The 24689-nt window shown below is 42.1% G+C and overlaps 1 protein-coding gene across 1 annotated transcript in view; it reads left to right on the top strand.

Moving 5' to 3' along the window:
• Nucleotides 1–16128, top strand: part of LOC129827232 (fibroblast growth factor 16) — a 136579-nt gene extending 120451 nt beyond the window's left edge. Inside the window, exon 3 of the mRNA XM_055887970.1 lies at nt 15853–16128. Within this exon, the coding sequence (XP_055743945.1) occupies nt 15853–16098 (246 nt within the window). The 3' untranslated portion in view covers nt 16099–16128. The remainder of the gene's footprint in view (nt 1–15852) is intronic.
• The last annotated feature ends 8561 nt before the right edge of the window (nt 16129–24689 follow it).

Here is a 24689-nt window from a genome sequence, read left to right as displayed (position 1 = left end):
ATCATGTTACTAGTGAAGATACTAGATCAGGTTACTAGTGAAGATACTAGATCAGGATACTAGATCAGGTTACTGGATCAGGTTACTAGACCAGGTTACTAGATCAGGCTACTCGATCAGGCTACTCGATCAGGTTACTAGACCAGGTTACTAGATTAGGTTACTAGATCAGGTTACTAGACCAAGTTACTAGTCAGGCTACTAGATCAGGTTACTAGATCAAGATACTATATCAGGATACTAGATCAGCTTACTAGATCAGGATACTAGATCAGGTCACTAGTGAAGATACTAGATCAGATTACTAGATCAGGATACTAGATCAGATTACTAGTCAGGCTACTAGTGAAGATACTAGATCAGGATACTAGATCAGATTACTAGATCAGGATACTAGATCAGGTTACTAGATCAGGTTACTAGATCAGGTTACTAGTTAAGATACTAGATCAGGTTACTAGATCAGGTTACTAGATCAAGTTACTAGATCAGGATACTAGATCAGGTTACTAGATCAGGTTACTAGACCAGGTTACTAGTCAGGCTACTAGATCAGGTTACTAGTCAGTCCACTAGATCAGGTTACTAGATCAGGTTACTAGATCAGGTTACTATATCAAGATACTAGATCAGGATACTAGATCAGGTTACTAGATCAGATAGTTAGATCATGTTACTAGATCAAGATAGTAGATCAGGATACTAGATCAGGTTACTAGATCAGGTTACTAGATCAGATTACTAGATCAGGATACTAGATCAGGTTACTAGTTAAGATACTAGATCAGGATTCAAGATCAGGTTACTAGTTAAGATACTAGATCAGGTTACTAGATCAGGATACTAGATCAGGCTACTAGATCAGGCTACTAGATCAGGTTACTAGACAAGGATACTTGATCATGTTACTAGATCAGGTTACTAGATCAAGATACTAGATCAGGTTACTAGATCAAGATACTGGATCAAGATACTAGATCAGGTTACTAGATCAGTTTACTAGATCAGGCAATTAGATCAGATTTCTAGACCAGGTTACTAGATCAGGTTACTAGATCAGATAGCTAGATCTTGTTACTATATCAGGTTACTAGATCAGCTTACTAGATCAGCTTACTAGATCAGGTTACTAGATCAGGTTACTAGATTAGGTTACTAGATCAGGTTACTAGACCAGGTTATTAGTCAGGCTACTAGATCAGGTTACTAGTCATGCCACTAGATCAGGTTACTAGATCATGTTACTAGACCAGGTTACAAGTCAGGCTACTAGATCATGCCACTAGATCAGGTTACTAGACCAGGTTACTAGATCAGGTTACTAGATTAGGTTACTAGATCAGGCAACTATATCAGGTTACTAGACCAAGTTACTAGTCAGGCTACTAGATCAGGTTACTAGATCAGGATACTAGATCAGGATACTAGATCAGATTACTAGATCAGATTACTAGATCAGGACACTAGATCAGGTTACTAGTGAAGATACTAGATCAGATTACTAGATCAGGCCACAAGATCAGGTTACTAGACCAGGCTACTAGATCAGGTTACTAGACCAGGTTATTAGTCAGGCTACTAGATCAGGTTACTAGTCATGCCACTAGATCAGGTTACTAGACCAGGTTACAAGTCAGGCTACTAGATCATGCCACTAGATCAGGTTACTAGACCAGGTTACTAGATCAGGATACTAGATCAGGCAACTAGATCAGGCTTCTAGATAAGGTTACTAGATCAGGTTACTAGATCAGGATACTGGATCAGGTTACTAGATCAGGATACTTGATCAGGTTACTAGATCAGGATACTTGATCAGGTTACTAGATCAGGATACTAGATCAGGTTACTAGATCAAGATACTAGATCAGGTTACTAGATCAGGATACTAGATCAAGATACTAGATCAGGTTACTAGATCAGGTTACTAGATCAGGTTACTAGATCAGGATACTAGATCAGGTTACTAGATCAGGTTACTAGATCAGGATACTTGTCAGGATACTAGATCAAGATACTTGTCAGGATACTAGATCAGGTTACTAGATCAAGATACTAGATCAGGTTACTAGATCAAGATACTGGATCAAGATACTAGATCAGGTTACTAGATCAGTTTACTAGATCAGGCTACTAGATCAGGTTACGAGACCAGGTTACTAGATTAGGTTTCTAGATCAGGTTACTAGATCAGGTTACTAGTCAGGCTACTAGATCAGGTTACTAGTCAGGCCACTAGATCAGGTTACTAGATCAGGTTACTAGATCAGATATCTAGATCATGTTACTATATCAGGTTACTAGTCAGGCTTCTAGATCAGGTTACTAGACCAGGTTACTAGACCAGCTTACCCAGATCAGGATACTAGATCAGGTTACTAGTTAAGATACTAGATCAGTTTACTAGATCAAGATACTAGATCAGGATACTAGATCAGATTACTAGATCAGGTTACTAGATCAGATTACTAGATCAGGATACTAGATCAGGTTACTAGTTAAGATACTTGATCAGGTTAGTAGATCAGGATACTAGATCAGGCTACTAGATCAGGCTACTAGATCAGGTTACTAGATCAGCTTACTAGATCAGCTTACTAGATCAGGTTACTAGATCAGGTTACCAGATTAGGTTACTAGATCAGGTTACTAGACCAGGTTATTAGTCAGGCTACTAGATCAGGTTACTAGTCATGCCACTAGATCAGGTTACTAGATCAGGTTACTAGATCAGGTTACTAGTCAGGCTACTAGATCATGCCACTAGATCAGGTTACTAGACCAGGTTACTAGATCAGGCTACTCGATCAGGTTACTAGATTAGGTTACTAGATCAGGCAATTAGATCAGGTTACTAGATCAAGATACTATATCAGGATACTAGATCAGGTTACTAGATCAGGATACTAGATCATGTTACTAGTGAAGATACTAGATCAGATTACTAGATCAGGATAATAGATCAGATTACTAGTCAGGCTACTAGTGAAGATACTAGATCAGGATACTAGATCAGGTTACTAGATCAGGTTACTAGATCAGGATACTAAATCAGGTTACTAGATCAGGATACTAGATCAGGTTACTAGATCAAGTTAGTAGATCAGGATACTAGATCAGGATACTAGATCAGGATACTAGATCAGGATACTAGATCAGGTTACTAGATCAGGATACTAGATCATGTTACTAGTGAAGATACTAGATCAGGTTACTAGTGAAGATACTAGATCAGGATACTAGATCAGGTTACTGGATCAGGTTACTAGACCAGGTTACTAGATCAGGCTACTCGATCAGGCTACTCGATCAGGTTACTAGACCAGGTTACTAGATTAGGTTACTAGATCAGGTTACTAGACCAAGTTACTAGTCAGGCTACTAGATCAGGTTACTAGATCAAGATACTATATCAGGATACTAGATCAGCTTACTAGATCAGGATACTAGATCAGGTCACTAGTGAAGATACTAGATCAGATTACTAGATCAGGATACTAGATCAGATTACTAGTCAGGCTACTAGTGAAGATACTAGATCAGGATACTAGATCAGATTACTAGATCAGGATACTAGATCAGGTTACTAGATCAGGTTACTAGATCAGGTTACTAGTTAAGATACTAGATCAGGTTACTAGATCAGGTTACTAGATCAAGTTACTAGATCAGGATACTAGATCAGGTTACTAGATCAGGTTACTAGACCAGGTTACTAGTCAGGCTACTAGATCAGGTTACTAGTCAGTCCACTAGATCAGGTTACTAGATCAGGTTACTAGATCAGGTTACTATATCAAGATACTAGATCAGGATACTAGATCAGGTTACTAGATCAGATAGTTAGATCATGTTACTAGATCAAGATAGTAGATCAGGATACTAGATCAGGTTACTAGATCAGGTTACTAGATCAGATTACTAGATCAGGATACTAGATCAGGTTACTAGTTAAGATACTAGATCAGGATTCAAGATCAGGTTACTAGTTAAGATACTAGATCAGGTTACTAGATCAGGATACTAGATCAGGCTACTAGATCAGGCTACTAGATCAGGTTACTAGACAAGGATACTTGATCATGTTACTAGATCAGGTTACTAGATCAAGATACTAGATCAGGTTACTAGATCAAGATACTGGATCAAGATACTAGATCAGGTTACTAGATCAGTTTACTAGATCAGGCAATTAGATCAGATTTCTAGACCAGGTTACTAGATCAGGTTACTAGATCAGATAGCTAGATCTTGTTACTATATCAGGTTACTAGATCAGCTTACTAGATCAGCTTACTAGATCAGGTTACTAGATCAGGTTACTAGATTAGGTTACTAGATCAGGTTACTAGACCAGGTTATTAGTCAGGCTACTAGATCAGGTTACTAGTCATGCCACTAGATCAGGTTACTAGATCATGTTACTAGACCAGGTTACAAGTCAGGCTACTAGATCATGCCACTAGATCAGGTTACTAGACCAGGTTACTAGATCAGGTTACTAGATTAGGTTACTAGATCAGGCAACTATATCAGGTTACTAGACCAAGTTACTAGTCAGGCTACTAGATCAGGTTACTAGATCAGGATACTAGATCAGGATACTAGATCAGATTACTAGATCAGATTACTAGATCAGGACACTAGATCAGGTTACTAGTGAAGATACTAGATCAGATTACTAGATCAGGCCACAAGATCAGGTTACTAGACCAGGCTACTAGATCAGGTTACTAGACCAGGTTATTAGTCAGGCTACTAGATCAGGTTACTAGTCATGCCACTAGATCAGGTTACTAGACCAGGTTACAAGTCAGGCTACTAGATCATGCCACTAGATCAGGTTACTAGACCAGGTTACTAGATCAGGCTACTCGATCAGGTTACTAGATTAGGTTACTAGATCAGGCAACTAGATCAGGTTACTAGACCAAGTTACTAGTCAGGCTACTAGATCAGGTTACTAGATCAGGATACTAGATCAGGATACTAGATCAGATTACTAGATCAGGATACTAGATCAGGTTAATAGTGAAGATACTAGATCAGATTACTAGATCAGGCCACAAGATCAGGTTACTAGTGAAGATACTAGATCAGATTACTAGATCAGGCCACAAGATCAGGTTACTAGACCAGGATACTAGATCAGTTTACTAGATCAGGTTACTAGATCAAGATACTAGATCAGGATACTAGATCAGGTTACTAGATCAGATAGTTAAATCATGTTACTTGATCAGGCTACTAGATCAGGTTACTAGATCAGGATACTAGATCAGGATACTAGATCAGATTACTAGATCAGGATACTAGATCAGGTTACTAGTGAAGATACTAGATCAGATTACTAGATCAGGCCACAAGATCAGGTTACTAGTGAAGATACTAGATCAGATTACTAGATCAGGCCACAAGATCAGGTTACTAGACCAGGATACTAGATCAGTTTACTAGATCAGGTTACTAGATCAAGATACTAGATCAGGATACTAGATCAAGTTACTAGATCAGATAGTTAGATCATGTTACTTGATCAGGCTACTAGATCAGGATACTAGATCAGGTTACTAGATCAGGTTACTAGTTAAGATACTAGATCAGATTACTAGATCAGGATACTAGATCAGGTTACTAGATCAGGTTACTAGACTAGGTTACTAGATCAGGTTACTAGATCAGGATACTAGATCAGGTTACTAGTGAAGATACTAGATCAGATTACTAGATCAGGATACTAGATTAGGTTACTAGTGAAGATACTAGATCAGATTACTAGATCAGGCCACAAGATCAGGTTACTAGACCAGGATACTAGATCAGTTTACTAGATCAGGTTACTAGATCAAGATACTAGATCAGGATACTAGATCAGGTTACTAGATCAGATAGTTAGATCATGTTACTTGATCAGGCTACTAGATCAGGATACTAGATCAGGTTACTAGATCAGGTTACTAGTTAAGATACTAGATCAGATTACTAGATCAGGATACTAGATCAGGTTACTAGATCAGGTTACTAGACTAGGTTACTAGATCAGGTTACTAGATCAGGATACTAGATCAAGATACTATATCAGGATACTAGATCAGCTTACTAGATCAGGATACTAGATCAGGTCACTAGTGAAGATACTAGATCAGATTACTAGATCAGGATACTAGATCAGATTACTAGTCAGGCTACTAGTGAAGATACTAGATCAGGATACTAGATCAGATTACTAGATCAGGATACTAGATCAGGTTACTAGATCAGGTTACTAGATCAGGTTACTAGTTAAGATACTAGATCAGGTTACTAGATCAGGTTACTAGATCAAGTTACTAGATCAGGATACTAGATCAGGTTACTAGATCAGGTTACTAGACCAGGTTACTAGTCAGGCTACTAGATCAGGTTACTAGTCAGTCCACTAGATCAGGTTACTAGATCAGGTCACTAGATCAGGTTACTATATCAAGATACTAGATCAGGATACTAGATCAGGTTACTAGATCAGATAGTTAGATCATGTTACTAGATCAAGATACTAGATCAGGATACTAGATCAGGTTACTAGATCAGGTTACTAGATCAGATTACTAGATCAGGATACTAGATCAGGTTACTAGTTAAGATACTAGATCAGGATTCAAGATCAGGTTACTAGTTAAGATACTAGATCAGGTTACTAGATCAGGATAATAGATCAGGCTACTAGATCAGGCTACTAGATCAGGTTACTAGACAAGGATACTTGATCATGTTACTAGATCAGGTTACTAGATCAAGATACTAGATCAGGTTACTAGATCAAGATACTGGATCAAGATACTAGATCAGGTTACTAGATCAGTTTACTAGATCAGGCAATTAGATCAGATTTCTAGACCAGGTTACTAGATCAGGTTACTAGATCAGATAGCTAGATCTTGTTACTATATCAGGTTTCTAGATCAGCTTACTAGATCAGCTTACTAGATCAGGTTACTAGATCAGGTTACTAGATTAGGTTACTAGATCAGGTTACTAGACCAGGTTATTAGTCAGGCTACTAGATCAGGTTACTAGTCAAGCCACTAGATCAGGTTACTAGATCATGTTACTAGACCAGGTTACAAGTCAGGCTACTAGATCATGCCACAAGATCAGGTTACTAGACCAGGTTACTAGATCAGGTTACTAGATTAGGTTACTAGATCAGGCAACTATATCAGGTTACTAGACCAAGTTACTAGTCAGGCTACTAGATCAGGTTACTAGATCAGGATAATAGATCAGGATACTAGATCAGATTACTAGATCAGATTACTAGATCAGGACACTAGATCAGATTACTAGTGAAGATACTAGATCAGATTACTAGATCAGGCCACAAGATCAGGTTACTAGACCAGGCTACTAGATCAGGTTACTAGACCAGGTTATTAGTCAGGCTACTAGATCAGGTTACTAGTCATGCCACTAGATCAGGTTACTAGACCAGGTTACAAGTCAGGCTACTAGATCATGCCACTAGATCAGGTTACTAGACCAGGTTACTAGATCAGGCTACTCGATCAGGTTACTAGATTAGGTTACTAGATCAGGCAACTAGATCAGGTTACTAGACCAAGTTACTAGTCAGGCTACTAGATCAGGTTACTAGATCAGGATACTAGATCAGGATACTAGATCAGGTTACTAGTGAAGATACTAGATCAGATTACTAGATCAGGCCACAAGATCAGGTTACTAGTGAAGATACTAGATCAGATTACTAGATCAGGCCACAAGATCAGGTTACTAGACCAGGATACTAGATCAGTTTACTAGATCAGGTTACTAGATCAAGATACTAGATCAGGATACTAGATCAGGTTACTAGATCAGATAGTTAGATCATGTTACTTGATCAGGCTACTAGATCAGGTTACTAGATCAGGATACTAGATCAGGATACTAGATCAGATTACTAGATCAGGATACTAGATCAGGTTACTAGTGAAGATACTAGATCAGATTACTAGATCAGGCCACAAGATCAGGTTACTAGTGAAGATACTAGATCAGATTACTAGATCAGGCCACAAGATCAGGTTACTAGACCAGGATACTAGATCAGTTTACTAGATCAGGTTACTAGATCAAGATACTAGATCAGGATACTAGATCAGGTTACTAGATCAGATAGTTAGATCATGTTACTTGATCAGGCTACTAGATCAGGATACTAGATCAGGTTACTAGATCAGGTTACTAGTTAAGATACTAGATCAGATTACTAGATCAGGATACTAGATCAGGTTACTAGATCAGGTTACTAGACTAGGTTACTAGATCAGGTTACTAGATCAGGATACTAGATCAGGTTACTAGTGAAGATACTAGATCAGATTACTAGATCAGGATACTAGATCAGGTTACTAGTGAAGATACTAGATCAGATTACTAGATCAGGCCACAAGATCAGGTTACTAGACCAGGATACTAGATCAGTTTACTAGATCAGGTGACTAGATCAAGATACTAGATCAGGATACTAGATCAGGTTACTAGATCAGATAGTTAGATCATGTTACTTGATCAGGCTACTAGATCAGGATACTAGATCAGGTTACTAGATCAGGTTACTAGTTAAGATACTAGATCAGATTACTAGATCAGGATACTAGATCAGGTTACTAGATCAGGTTACTAGACTAGGTTACTAGATCAGGTTACTAGATCAGGATACTAGATCAGGTTACTAGTGAAGATACTAGATCAGATTACTAGATCAGGATACTAGATCAGGTTACTAGTTAAGATACTAGATCAGATTACTAGATCAGGATACTAGATCAGGCCACAAGATCAGGTTACTAGACCAGGTTACTAGATCAGATTACTAGATCAAGATACTAGATCAGGATACTAGATCAGGTTACTAGATCAGATAGTTAGATCATGTTACTTGATCAGGCTACTAGATCAGGATACTAGATCAGGTTACTAGATCAGGTTACTAGTTAAGATACTAGATCAGATTACTAGATCAGGATACTAGATCAGGTTACTAGATCAGGTTACTAGACTAGGTTACTAGATCAGGTTACTAGATCAGGATACTAGATCAGGTTACTAGTGAAGATACTAGATCAGATTACTAGATCAGGACACTAGATCAGGTTACTAGTGAAGATACTAGATCAGATTACTAGATCAGGCCACAAGATCAGGTTACTAGACCAGGTTACTAGATCAGTTTACTAGATCAGGATACTAGATCAGGTTACTAGATCAGGTTACTAGATCAGGTTACTAGTTAAGATACTAGATCAGATTACTAGATCAGGACACTAGATCAGGTTACTAGATCAGGTTACTAGACTAGGTTACTAGATCAGGTTACTAGATCAGGATACTAGATCAGGTTACTAGTGAAGATACTAGATCAGATTACTAGATCAGGATACTAGATCAGGTTACTAGTGAAGATACTAGATCAGATTACTAGATCAGGTTACTAGATCAGGGTACAGGTGATGATACTAGATCAGATTACTAGATCAGGATACTAGATCAGATTACTAGATCAGGATACTAGATCAGATAGTTAGATCATGTTACTTGATCAGGCTACTAGATCAGGATGCTAGATCAGGTTACTAGATCAGGTTACTAGTTAAGATACTAGATCAGGATACTAGATCAGGTTACTAGATCAGGATACTAGATCAGGATACTAGATCAGGATACTAGATCAGGTTACTAGATCAGGTTACTAGACTAGGTCACTAGACTAGGTTACTAGATCAGAATAATAGATCAGATTACTAGATCAGGTTACTAGATCAGAATACTAGATCAGGTTACTAGTGAAGATACTAGATCAGATTACTAGATCAGGATACTAGATCAGGTTACTAGTGAAGATACTAGATCAGATTACTAGATCAGGCTACTAGATCAGGTTACTAGATCAGGTTACAGGTGAAGATACTATATCAGATTACTAGATCAGGATACTAGATCAGATTACTAGATCAGGATACTAGATCAGGTTACTAGTGAAGATACTAGATCAGATTACTAGATCAGGATACTAGATCAGGATACTAGATCTGGTTACTTGTGAAGATACTAGATCAGGATACTAGATCAGGTTACTAGATCAGGATACTAGATCAGGTTACTAGACCAGGTTACTAGATTAGGTTACTAGTGAAGATACTAGATCAGATTACTAGATCAGGATACTAGATCAGGATACTAGATCAGGTTACTAGACCAGGTTACTAGTCAGACTACTAGATCAGGTTACTAGTTAAAATACTAGATCAGGTTGCTAGTCAGAACACTAGATCAGGTTACTAGACCAGGTTACTAGATCAGGTTACTAGTCAGGCTACTAGTGAATATACTAGATCAGATTACTAGATCAGGATACTAGATCAGGATACTAGATCAGATTACTAGATCAGGATACTAGTCAGACTACTAGATCAGGTTACTAGTTAAGATACTAGATCAGGTTGCTAGTGAAAATACTAGATCAGGATACTAGATCAGATTACTAGATCAGGATACTAGATCAGATTATTAGATCAGGATACTAGATCCGGTTACTAGACCAGGTTACTAGATCAGTATACTAGATCAGGTTACTAGACCAGGTTACTAGATCAGGCTACTAGATCAGGATGCTAGATCATGTTACTAGATCAGGTTACTAGTTAAGATACTAGATCATGATACTAGATCAGATTATTAGATCAGGATACTAGATCAGGATACTAGATCAGGATACTAGATCAGGTTACTAGACTAGGTCACTAGACTAGGTTACTAGATCAGAATACTAGATCAGATTACTAGATCAGGTTACTAGATCAGAATACTAGATCAGGTTACTAGTGAAGATACTAGATCAGATTACTAGATCAGGATACTAGATCAGGTTACTAGTGAAGATACTAGATCAGATTACTAGATCAGGCTACTAGATCAGGTTACTAGATCATGTTACAGGTGAAGATACTATATCAGATTACTAGATCAGGATACTAGATCAGATTACTAGATCAGGTTACTAGTGAAGATACTAGATCAGATTACTAGATCAGGATACTAGATCTGGTTACTTGTGAAGATACTAGATCAGGATACTAGATCAGGTTACTAGATCAGGATACTAGATCAGGTTACTAGACCAGGTTACTAGATTAGGTTACTAGTGAAGATACTAGATCAGATTACTAGATCAGGATACTAGATCAGGATACTAGATCAGATTATTAGATCAGGATACTAGATCCGGTTACTAGACCAGGTTACTAGTCAGGCTACTAGATCAAGATCCTAGATCAGGTTACTAGACCAGGTTACTAGATCAGGTTACTAGACCAGGTTACTAGATCAAGTTACTAGAATAGATTACTAGAATAGGTTACTAGATCAAGATACTAGATCAGGTTACTAGATCAGGATACTAGACCAGGTTACTAGATCAGGCTACTAGATCAGGATACTAGATCAGGTTACTAGATCAGGATACTAGACTAGGTTACTAGATTAGGTTACTAGTGAAGATACTAGATCAGGTTACTAGACCAGGTTACTAGATTAGGTTACTAGTGAAGATACTGGATCAGGTTACTAGATCAGCATACTAGATCAGGTTACTAGATCAGGATACTAGACCAGGTTACTAGATCAGGCTACTAGATCAGGCTACTAGATCAGGATACTCGACTAGGTTAGTAGATAAAGATACTAGATCAGTTTACTAGATCAGGTTACTTGACCAGGTTACTATATCAGGTTACTTGTGAAGATACTAGATCAGGTTACTAGACCAGGCTACTAGATCAGGTTACTAGATCAGGTTACTAGATCAGGATACTAGATCAGGTTACTAGTCAGGCTACTAGATCAGGTTACTAGATCAGGTTACTAGATCAGGTTACTAGACTATGTTACTAGACTATGTTACTAGATCAGGTTCCTAGATCAGGTTACTAGACCAGGTTACTAGACCAGGATACTAGACCAGGTTACTAGTCAGGTTACTAGATCAGGATACTAGATCAGGATAGTAGATCAAGATACTAGATCAGGTTACTAGACCAGGTTACTAGATCAGGATACTAGACCAGGTTACTAGATCAGGTTACTAGTGAAGATACTAGATCAGGTTACTAGATCAGGTTACTACATCGGGTTACTAGATCAAGATACTAGATCAGTTTACTAGATCAGGTCACTAGATCAGGATACTAGATCAGGTTACTTGACCAGGATACTAGATCAAGATACTAGATCAGGTTACTAGATCAGGATACTAGATCAGGATACTAGATCAGATTACTAGATCAGGATACTAGATCAGGTTACTAGATCAGGATACTAGATCAAGATTTTAGATCAGGTTACTAGTCAGGCTACTAGATAAGGATTCTAGATCAGGTTACTACATCAGGATACTAGATCAAGATTTTAGACCAGGTTACAAGATCAGTTTACTAGATCAGGTTACTAGAACAGGTTACTAGATCAGGATTCTAGATCGGGTTACTAGATCAGGATACTAGATCAGATTACTAGATCAGGCTACTAGATCAGGTTACTAGATCAGGATAATAGATCAGGTTACTAGATCAGGTTACTAGATCAGGTTACTAGATCAGGATAATAGATCAGGTTACTAGATCAGGTCCAGAGTATGACTTGTGGCAGTGAGTAGGTCCGGACAAAACCCACTGAGTCGATGATGTCTCCGAAAGCCTTTTGGAGTGGGTCTGTGGACTTTTCCATGTGAATATTAAAGTCACCAAAAAAATGGATTATTATCTGCCATGACTACAAGGTCCGATAGGAATTCAGGGAACTCAGTGAGGAACGCTGTATATGGCCCAGGAGGCCTGTAAACAGTAGCTATAAAAAGTGAGTTGGCTGCATAGATTTCATGACTGATTTCATTTAAAAAATGTATTGAAATTTGCTTTCATAAATGTTAGCAACACCTCCGCTTTGTGGGATGCATATGGTCACTAGTGTAACCAGGAGAGGCCTCATTTAACACAGTAAATTCTTCAGGCTTGAGCCACGTTTCAGTCAGGCCAATCACATCAAGATTATGATCAGTGATTAGTTCATTGACTATAACTGCCTTGGAAGTGAGGGATCTAACATTAAGTAGCCCTATTTTGAGATGTGAGGTATCACGATCACTTTCAATAATGGCAGGAATGGAGGAGGTCTTTATCCTAGTGAGATTGCTAAGGCGAACACCGCCATGTTTAGTTTTGCCAAACCTAGATCGAGGCACAGACATGGTCTCAATGGGGATAGCTGAGCTGACTACACTGACTGTGCTAGTGGCAGACTCCACTAAGATGGCAGGGTGGCTAACAGCTGGCTGCCTGGCCTGCACCCTATCTCATTGTGGAGCTAGAGGAGTTAGAGCCCTGTCTAGGTTCGTAGATAAGATGAGAGCACCCCTCCAGCTAGGATGGAGTCCGTCACTCCTCAGCAGGCCAGGCTTGGTCCTGTTTGCGGGTGAGTCCCAGAAATAGGGCCAATTATATACAATTTCTTATCTTTTGGGAGGGGCAGGAAACAGTTTTCAACCAGCGATTGAGTTCTGAGACACTGCTGTATAGTTCATCACTCCCCCTAACAGTGAGGAGGCCGGAGACGATTACTCGATGCCGACACATCTTTGTAGCTTACTGTTGGCACAGAAGCTGTTTCATCCTTTCCTACACTTAAATTACCCTTGCCTAACGATGGCATCTGAAGCTGGGCTGGCAGCACGGCTATCCTCACCATAAGGCGATCGTTCTCCTGTATATTATGAGTACAGCGACTGCAATTAGAAGGCATAATGTCAATGTTACTACTTAGCTTCGGCTGGTGGAGGTCCAGATAAGGACAGCACAGCTTCTTCACCTGCGGGATCGTCTGTGGAGGGGGGTTTGTTGGGCCTGGCTCCTCAGTGTGGCTCCTCAGTGGTTGGGCCTGGTTCCTCAGTGGGTTGGCCTGGTTCCTCAGTGGGTTGGCCTGGCTGCTGTGGGGGTGGGCCTGGCTGCTCAGTGGGTTGGCCTGGCTGCTCAGTGGGTTGGCCTGGCTGCTCAGTGGGTGGGCCTGGCTCCTCAATGGGTGGGCCTGGCTCCTCAGTGGGTGGGCCTGGCTCCTCAGTGGGTGGGCCTGGCTCCTCAGTGGGTGGGCCTGGTTCCTCAGTGGGTGGGCCTGGCTCCTCAGTGGTTGGGCCCGGCTGCTCAGTGGGTGGGCCTGGTTCCTCAGTGGTTGAGCCTGGTTCCTCAGTGGGTGGGCCTGGTTCCTCAGTGGGTGGGCCCTGCTGCTCAGTGGGTGGGCCTGGTTCCTCAGTGGGTGGGCCTGGTTCCTCACTGTGGCTCCTCAGTGGTTGGGCCTGGTTCCTCAGTGGGTGGGCCTGGTTCCTCAGTGGTTGGGCCTGGTTCCTCAGTGGCTGGGCCTGGTTCCTCAGTGGCTGGGCCTGGTTCCTCAGTGGGTTGGCCTGGTTCCTCAGTGGTTGGGCCTGGTTCCTCAGTGGTTGGGCCTGGTTCCTCAGTGGTTGGGCCTGGTTCCTCAGTGGGTGGGCCTGGTTCCTCAGTGGGTGGGCCCGGTTCCTCAGTGGGTGGGCCCGGTTCCTCAGTGGGTGGGCCCGGTTCCTCAGTGGGTGGGCCCGGCTGCTCAGTGGGTGGGCCCGGCTCCTCAGTGGGTGGGCCCGGCTCCTCAGTGGGTGGGCCCGGCTGCTCAGTGGGTGGGCCCGGCTGCTCAGTGGGTGGGCCCGGCTGCTCAGTGGGTGGGCCCGGCTGCTCAGTGGGTGGGCCCGGCTGCTCAGTGGGTGGGCCCGGCTGCTCAGTGGGTGGAACCGGCTCCTCAGTGGGTGGGCCTGGTTCCTCAGTGGGTGTGCCCGGCTCCTCAGTGGGTGGGCCCGGCTCCTCAGTGGGTGGGCCCGGCTCCTCAGTGGGTGGGCCCGGCTGCTCAGTGGGTGGGCCCGGCTGCTCAGTGGGTGGGCCCGGCTGCTCAGTGGGTGGGCCCGGCTGCTCAGTAGATGACAGGATAGACGAATGGTAGACTGTATTCACCTGTGAATAGTGGATAGATGACAGGATAGACGAATGGTAAACTATATTGACCTGTGAATTCTTACCTTCTCTCTCCCTTAGTCCCCCCTTCTTACCTTCTCTCTCCCTTAGTCCCCCTTCTTACCTTCTCTCTCCCTTAATCCCCCCTTCTTACCTTCTCTCTCCCTTAATCCCCCCTTCTTACCTTCTCTCTCCCTTAATCCCCCCTTCTTACCTTCTCTCTCCCTTAGTACCCCCTTCTTACCTTCTCTCTCCCTTAGTCCCCCTTCTTACCTTCTCTCTCTCTTAATCCCCCTTCTTACATTCTCTCTCCCTTAGTCCCCCTTCTTACCTTCTCTCTCCCTTAGTCCCCCTTCTTACCTTCTCTCTCCCTTAGTCCCCCCGTCTTACCTTCTCTCTCCCTTAATCCCCCCTTCTTACCTTCTCTCTCCCTTAGTCCCCCTTCTTACCTTCTCTCTCCCTTAGTCCCCCCTTCTTACCTTCTCTCTCCCTTAATCCCCCCTTCTTACCTTCTCTCTCCCTTAGTCCCCCTTCTTACCTTCTCTCTCCCTTAATCCCCCCTTCTTACCTTCTCTCTCCCTTAGTCCCCCCTTCTTACCTTCTCTCTCCATTAGTCCCCCTTCTTACCTTCTTTGTTGTTGATTATTGTGTTGTAAATTTGTTGCTGTGAAGTTTGCTCCTCAAACTGTTGACAAAATGTGAATTAAATATAAATGAACTAATCCATGAAATATATCCTAATTAAGCTGCTGTATGGACACCACACTCAACCATCTCTCCCTCTCTTCCGCAGAAGAAGTTAACAGCAGAGTGTGTGTTGAGAGAGCAGTTTGAGGAGAATTGGTACAACACATACGCCTCTACGCTCTACAAACACACCGACACCGGGCGCTTCTACTACGTAGCGCTCAACAAGGACGGCTCGCCACGGGAGGGGGGGAGGACTAAGAAACACCAGAAACTAACGCACTTCCTGCCTCGGCCTGTGGAGATAGAGAAGATCCCCCAGGCTTACAGAGATCTGTTCCAATACAGGTGACCAGGGTTGAGCCTGGGAGAGAGGGATGAGGAGGAGGAGGAAAGGGAGGAGAGAGGGATGAGGGGGAGGAAAGGGAGGAGAGAGGGATGAGGAGGAGGAAAGGGATGAGGATGTGGATGTTTGGCACTAAGGACAGGACTCAGTACTCCCACTGACCTCGCTCCCCTGAGGAGGTGGATGTTTGGCACTAAGGACAGTACTCCCACTGACCTCGCTCCCCTGTCTCCAGCCCCGACCCCCTACAAAAGTGTTTATGTATTGTCCTTCCAGCCCCCCCAAAAAAACTCCCGTTCCTCCGAGGACCAACGACCAGAGAGATAAACATAGCTTGTGTTGCTGGACATTAACTCTCTGAAAGGGCTGTTTGACCTCAGAGGGGTCAGAGCAGTGGAGATGCTCTTCTCTCTAGCCACTGAGGAGAGAGGGGGGGGGGGGGGGGGTCCTACTACAGGGAGGTGTCATTGGGCCCATAAGACCTCACACTGGAGGAGAGCACAGAGTCGAGCGGAGGAGATAATCTCTTCACTAAACGGATACGGGGGAGAGATGAAGGGAGAAAGACTGGACTGGCGTCAGGCCTGTATGACTGCCTAACCCACCCTGGGATAACCGCAGGTTAAAACCACCTGAACCACTAACCACCTGAAGAAGACAAAGACTTTTCCTGATGAGAACCACTTTTATACATAATAAGATACTTAACCAGCATTCACTGCAAATATAAAAAGGGTTTGGGGTTAGTCCTCATCAGTTGGAGTAGGGGGTCTGAGGACTAGTCATGAACAAGTAATGGAAAGTTGATCAGACTAACTGAGATGACCAGTGGACACTACTCTAGCCAAGCCATTCACCACAGCAACCAGAGAACTCCAGGGAGCGAGGGAGGGATTGACCAATGGAAGTTGAGAGAATGTCAGAGTGTTCTAAATCAACGTGTAGAGAACTCATCTTCTGACTAGTTATTGTGATGTCAGAGTGTTCTAAATCAACGTGTAGAGAACTCATCTTCTGACTAGTCATTGTGATGTCAGAGTGTTCTAAATCAACGTGTAGAGAGAACTCATCTTCTGACTAGTCATTGTGATGTCAGTGTTCTAAATCAACGTGTAGAGAACTCATCTTCTGACTAGTCATTGTGATGTCAGAGTGTTCTAAATCAACGTGTAGAGAACTCATCTTCTGACTAGTCACTGTGATGTCAGGGTGTTCTAAATCAACGTGTAGAGAACTCATCTTCTGACTAGTCATTGTGATGTCAGAGTGTTCTAAAGCAATGTGTAGAGAACTCATCTTCTGACTAGTCATTGTGATGTCAGAGTGTTCTAAATCAACGTGTAGAGAACTCATCTTCTGACTAGTCATTGTGATGTCAGAGTGTTCTAAATCAACGTGTAGAGAACTCATCTTCTGACTAGTCATTGTGATGTCAGAGTGTTCTAAATCAACGTGTAGAGAACTCATCTTCTGACTAGTCATTGTGATGTCAGTGTTCTAAATCAACGTGTAGAGAACTCCTCTTCTGACTAGTCATTGTGATGTCAGTGTTCTAAATCAACGTGTAGAGAACTCATCTTCTGACTAGTCATTGTGATGTCAGAGTGTTCTAAATCAACGTGTAGAGAACTCATCTTCTGACTAGTCATTGTGATGTCAGAGTGTTCTAAATCAACGTGTAGAGAACTCATCTTCTGACTAGTCATTGTGATGTCAGAGTGTTCTAAATCAACGTGTAGAGAACTCATCTTCTGACTAGTCATTGTGATGTCAGAGTGTTCTAAATCAACGTGTAGAGAGAACTCATCTTCTGACTAGTCATTGTGATGTCAGAGTGTTCTAAATCAACGTGTAGAGAGAACTCATCTTCTGACTAGTCATTGTGATGTCAGAGTGTTCTAAATCAACGTGTAGAGAACTCATCTTCTGACTAGTCATTGTGATGTCAGAGTGTTCTAAATCAACGTGTAGAGAACTCATCTTCTGACTAGTCATTGTGATGTCAGAGTGTTCTAAATCAACGTGTAGAGAACTCATCTTCTGACTAGTCATTGTGATGTCAGAGTGTTCTAAATCAACGTGTAGAGAACTCATCTTCTGACTAGTCATTGTGATGTCAGAGTGTTCTAAAGCAATGTGTAGAGAACTCATCTTCTGACTAGTCATTGTGATGTCAGAGTGTTCTAAATCAACGTGTAGAGAACTCATCTTCTGACTAGTCATTGTGATGTCAGAGTGTTCTAAATCAACGTGTAGAGAACTCATCTTCTGACTAGTCATTGTGATGTCAGAGTGTTCTAAAGCAATGTGTAGAGAACTCATCTTCTGACTAGTCATTGTGATGTCAGAGTGTTCTAAATCAACGTGTAAAGAGAACTCATCTTCTGACTAGTCATTGTGATGTCAGGGCTGAGAAGGAGAGAGAGAGAGAGAGTACACTACTACCTAGTATGTATATGTGATGGAGACAGATTGGCCATGAGGGAGTATCCAGGTGAAACAGGGTTGGCAGAACTTGGCACATAAGTTATATGATCAATGTAAAGAGATGTGACAAGCTGAGATACATGTAAAACGTATTGCCTATGTGATAAATGTAAAACATTAATACAATGGGACAGTCAAGGACAGGATGGTGCAGCTAGACTGCATTTCAATGAAATACCGAAGACAATGAATGAGAAATCATGAAAAGAATAGGCTTGAGACAAACTAAAGATAGTTCCTAACTTTTAGGAACAGGCAAAGAGAAAAAAATCTGACAATGTAAGACATAGGAAGATGAAAGAGCACTTACTATTTGCCTCTACAGGGTCAAATTGACTGTCCCCCTAGCAGACCAACCAAACAGCCTTCTCCTCTCTGATACAGATTACCCTCACACTCATAATAGTAGCAGAAGTTGGGGCATCTAGAAAGACTAGAAGATGCTATATGTAGACTACAGTGAGGTTACACTACCAGACTACAGTGAGGTTACACTACCAGACTACAGTGAGGTTACACTACCAGACTACAGTGAGGTTACACTACTAGACTACAGTGAGGTTACACTACCAGACTACAGTGAGGTTACACTACTAGACTACAGTGAGGTTACACTACTAGACTACAGTGAGGTTACACTACCAGACTACAGTGAGGTTACACTACCAGACTACAGTGAGGTTACACTACTAGACTACAGTGAGGTTACACTACCAGACTACAGTGAGGTTACACTACTAGACTACAGTGAGGTTACACTACTAGACTACAGTGAGACTACACTACTAGACTACAGTGAGGTTACACTACCAGACTACAGCGAGGTTACACTACCAGACTACAGTGAGGTTACACTACTAGACTACAGTGAGGTTACACTACTAGACTACAGTGAGGTTACACTACCAGACTACAGTGAGGTTACACTACCAGACTACAGTGAGGTTACACTACCAGACTACAGTGAGGTTACACTACCAGACTACAGTGAGGTTACACTACCAGACTACAGTGAGGTTACACTACCAGACTACAGTGAGGTTACACTACTAGACTACAGTGAGGTTACACTACACTACCAGACTACAGTGAGGTTACACTACTAGACTACAGTGAGGTTACACTACACTACCAGACTACAGTGAGGTTATACTACCAGACTACAGTGAGGTTACACTACTAGACTACAGTGAGGTTACATTACCAGACTACAGTGAAGTTACACTACTAGACTACAGTGAGGTTACACTACTAGACTACAGTGAGGTTACACTACCAGACTACAGTGAGGTTACACTACTAGACTACAGTGAGGTTACACTACCAGACTACAGTGAAGTTACACTACTAGACTACAGTGAGGTTACACTACTAGACTACAGTGAGGTTACACTACTAGACTACAGTGAGGTTACACTACACTACCAGACTACAGTGAGGTTACACTACCAGACTACAGTGAGGTTACACTACACTACCAGACTACAGTGAGGTTACACTACCAGACTACAGTGAGGTTACACTACCAGACTACAGTGAGGTTACACTACCAGACTACAGTGAGGTTACACTACCAGACTACAGTGAGGTTACACTACTAGACTACAGTGAGGTTACACTACACTACCAGACTACAGTGAGGTTATACTACCAGACTACAGTGAGGTTACACTACTAGACTACAGTGAGGTTACACTACCAGACTACAGTGAAGTTACACTACTAGACTACAGTGAGGTTACACTACTAGACTACAGTGAGGTTACACTACCAGACTACAGTGAGGTTACACTACTAGACTACAGTGAGGTTACACTACCAGACTACAGTGAAGTTACACTACTAGACTACAGTGAGGTTACACTACTAGACTACAGTGAGGTTACACTACTAGACTACAGTGAGATTACACTACCAGACTACAGTGAGGTTACACTACCAGACTACAGTGAGGTTACACTACTAGACTACAGTGAGGTTACACTACCAGACTACAGTGAGGTTACACTACTAGACTACAGTGAGGTTACACTACCACACTACAGTGAGGTTACACTACCAGACTACAGTGAGGTTACACTACCAGACTACAGTGAGGTTACACTACTAGACTACAGTGAGGTTACACTACCAGACTACAGTGAGGTTACACTACTAGACTACAGTGAGGTTACACTACTAGACTACAGTGAGACTACACTACTAGACTACAGTGAGGTTACACTACCAGACTACAGCGAGGTTACACTACCAGACTACAGCGAGGTTACACTACTAGACTACAGTGAGGTTACACTACCAGACTACAGTGAGATTACACTACCAGACTACAGTGAGGTTACACTACCAGACTACAGTGAGATTACACTACCAGACTACAGTGAGGTTACACTACCAGACTACAGTGAGGTTACACTACTAGACTACAGTGAGGTTACACTACTAGACTACAGTGAGACTACACTACTAGACTACAGTGAGGTTACACTACCAGACTACAGCGAGGTTACACTACCAGACTACAGTGAGGTTACACTACTAGACTACAGTGAGGTTACACTACTAGACTACAGTGAGGTTACACTACTAGACTACAGTGAGGTTACACTACACTACCAGAATACAGTGAGGTTACACTACCAGACTACAGTGAGATAACACTACACTACCAGACTACAGTGAGGTTACACTACCAGACTACAGTGAGGTTACACTACCAGACTACAGTGAGGTTACACTACTAGACTACAGTGAGGTTACACTACACTACCAGACTACAGTGAGGTTACACTACTAGACTACAGTGAGGTTACACTACACTACCAGACTACAGTGAGGTTATACTACCAGACTACAGTGAGGTTACACTACTAGACTACAGTGAGGTTACATTACCAGACTACAGTGAAGTTACACTACTAGACTACAGTGAGGTTACACTACTAGACTACAGTGAGGTTACACTACCAGACTACAGTGAGGTTACACTACTAGACTACAGTGAGGTTACACTACCAGACTACAGTGAAGTTACACTACTAGACTACAGTGAGGTTACACTACTAGACTACAGTGAGGTTACACTACTAGACTACAGTGAGGTTACACTACACTACCAGACTACAGTGAGGTTACACTACCAGACTACAGTGAGGTTACACTACACTACCAGACTACAGTGAGGTTACACTACCAGACTACAGTGAGGTTACACTACCAGACTACAGTGAGGTTACACTACCAGACTACAGTGAGGTTACACTACCAGACTACAGTGAGGTTACACTACCAGACTACAGTGAGGTTACACTACCAGACTACAGTGAGGTTACACTACTAGACTACAGTGAGGTTACACTACACTACCAGACTACAGTGAGGTTACACTACACTACCAGACTACAGTGAGGTTACACTACTAGACTACAGTGAGGTTACACTACACTACCAGACTACAGTGAGGTTATACTACCAGACTACAGTGAGGTTACACTACTAGACTACAGTGAGGTTACACTACCAGACTACAGTGAAGCTACACTACCAGACTACAGTGAGGTTACACTACTAGACTACAGTGAGGTTACACTACCAGACTACAGTGAGGTTACACTACTAGACTACAGTGAGGTTACACTACCAGACTACAGTGAAGTTACACTACTAGACTACAGTGAGGTTACACTACTAGACTACAGTGAGGTTACACTACTAGACTACAGTGAGGTTACACTACCAGACTACAGTGAGGTTACACTACCAGACTACAGTGAAGTTACACTACTAGACTACAGTGAGGTTACACTACTAGACTACAGTGAGGTTACACTACTAGACTACAGTGAGATTACACTACCAGACTACAGTGAGGTTACACTACCAGACTACAGTGAGGTTACACTACTAGACTACAGTGAGGTTACACTACATTGAGATTACATTACTAGACTACAATGAGGTTACACTACTAGACTACAGTGAGGTTAAACTACCAGACTACAGTGAGGTTACACTACCAGACTACAGTGAGGTTACACTACCAGACTACAGTGAGGTTACACTACCAGACTACAGTGAGGTTACACTACCAGACTACAGTGAGGTTACACTACTAGACTACATTGAGGTTACACTACCAGACTACAGTGAGGTTACACTACCAGACTACAGTGAGGTTACACTACTAGACTACAGTGAGGTTACACTACCAGACTACAGTGAGGTTACACTACCAGACTACAGTGAGGTTACACTACCAGACTACAGTGAGGTTACACTACCAGACTACAGTGAGGTTACACTACTAGACTACATTGAGGTTACACTACCAGACTACAGTGAGGTTACACTACTAGACTACAGTGAGGTTACACTACTAGACTACAGTGAGGTTACACTACTAGACTACAGTGAGGTTACACTACTAGACTACAGTGAGGTTACACTACTAGACTACAGTGAGGTTACACTACTAGACTACAGTGAGGTTACACTACCAGACTACAGTGAGGTTACACTACCAGACTACAGTGAGGTTATACTACTAGACTACAGTGAGGATACACTACTAGACTACAGTGAGGTTACACTACCAGACTACAGTGAGGTTACACTACCAGACTACAGTGAGGTTACACTACTAGACTACAGTGAGGATACACTACCAGACTACAGTGAGGTTACACTACTAGATTACAGTGAGGTTACACTACCAGAATACAGTGAGGTTACACTACTAGACTACAGTGAGGTTACACTACTAGACTACAGTGAGGTTACACTACACTACCAGACTACAGTGAGGTTACACTACTAGACTACAGTACTAACCTAGACTACTAACCTCACATCTTTAGAATAGAGGGGAGCTGTAGAATAGAGGGAGAGCTGTAGAACGGAGGGAGAGCTGTAGAACAGAGGGGGAGCTGTAGAACAGAGGGAGAGCTGTAGAACAGAGGGAGAGCTATAGAACAGAGGGAGAGCTATAGAACAGAGGGAGAGCTGTAGAACAGAGGGAGAGCTATAGAACAGAGGGAGAGCTGTAGAACGGAGGGAGAGCTGTAGAACAGAGGGAGAGCTGTAGAACGGAGGGAGAGCTGTAGAACAGAGGGGGAGCTGTAGAACAGAGGGAGAGCTATAGAACAGAGGGAGAGCTATAGAACAGAGGGAGAGCTGTAGAACGGAGGGAGAGCTGTAGAACGGAGGTAGAGCTGTAGAACAGAGGGAGAGCTGTAGAACAGAGGGAGAGCTATAGAACAGAGGGAGAGCTGTAGAACAGAGGGAGAGCTGTAGAACAGAGGGAGAGCTGTAGAACAGAGGGAGAGCTGTAGAACAGAGGGAGAGCTGTAGAACAGAGGGAGAGCTGTAGAACAGAGGGAGAGCTGTAGAACAGAGGGAGAGCTATAGAACAGAGGGAGAGCTGTAGAACAGAGGGAGAGCTGTAGAACAGGGGGAGAGCTGTAGAACAGGCAGATGGGGAGAGACAGAGCGACTTGTAATGTTCAGCCTGTACTAAGGAACATTATTAAAATACAACCAGCTGAGATGGACATATGAATGATCCTATTTATGAGATGTACTATATATTTATTTTATTACATATAAAGTATAAATATAAATCTATATTCTATTTATTTATTGCAAAGACTCTATTTTGTAATGAACTTGAAGTTATCACAACTGTAGATTCTACTGAAAACTGTTATTAAATGAATTTGGCAATAAACTTGTCCTGCTGTTGAGTGTTCACTGTGAGAGCTTGGATAAAGATGTTCTGTCCTGATTTAAATCAGATATTTCCATGAGAGTCTATCGATGAGTTCTTAAATAACTTCCTCCATTGTTGTGCATATCTTATTTGTTCATATCACACCAAGAGAGGCACGGCACTACATAGAGAGAGACCTAAGACAACAACATAGCAAAGCAGCAACACATGACAACACAGCATGGTAGCAACACAACATGACAACAACATGGTAGCAACACAACATGTCAACAACATGGTAGCAACACAACATGACAACAACATGGTAGCAACCCAACATGTCAACAACATGGTAGCAACACATGTCAACAACATGGTAGCAACACAACATGTCAACGACATG

The sequence above is a fragment of the Salvelinus fontinalis genome, chromosome 29 (assembly GCF_029448725.1).
Source record: "Salvelinus fontinalis isolate EN_2023a chromosome 29, ASM2944872v1, whole genome shotgun sequence".
In the NCBI taxonomy this organism is placed as follows: Eukaryota; Metazoa; Chordata; class Actinopteri; order Salmoniformes; family Salmonidae; genus Salvelinus; species Salvelinus fontinalis.
Note: the sequence above shows the minus strand (reverse complement) of the source record. Positions and strands in the feature narration are given on the sequence as shown.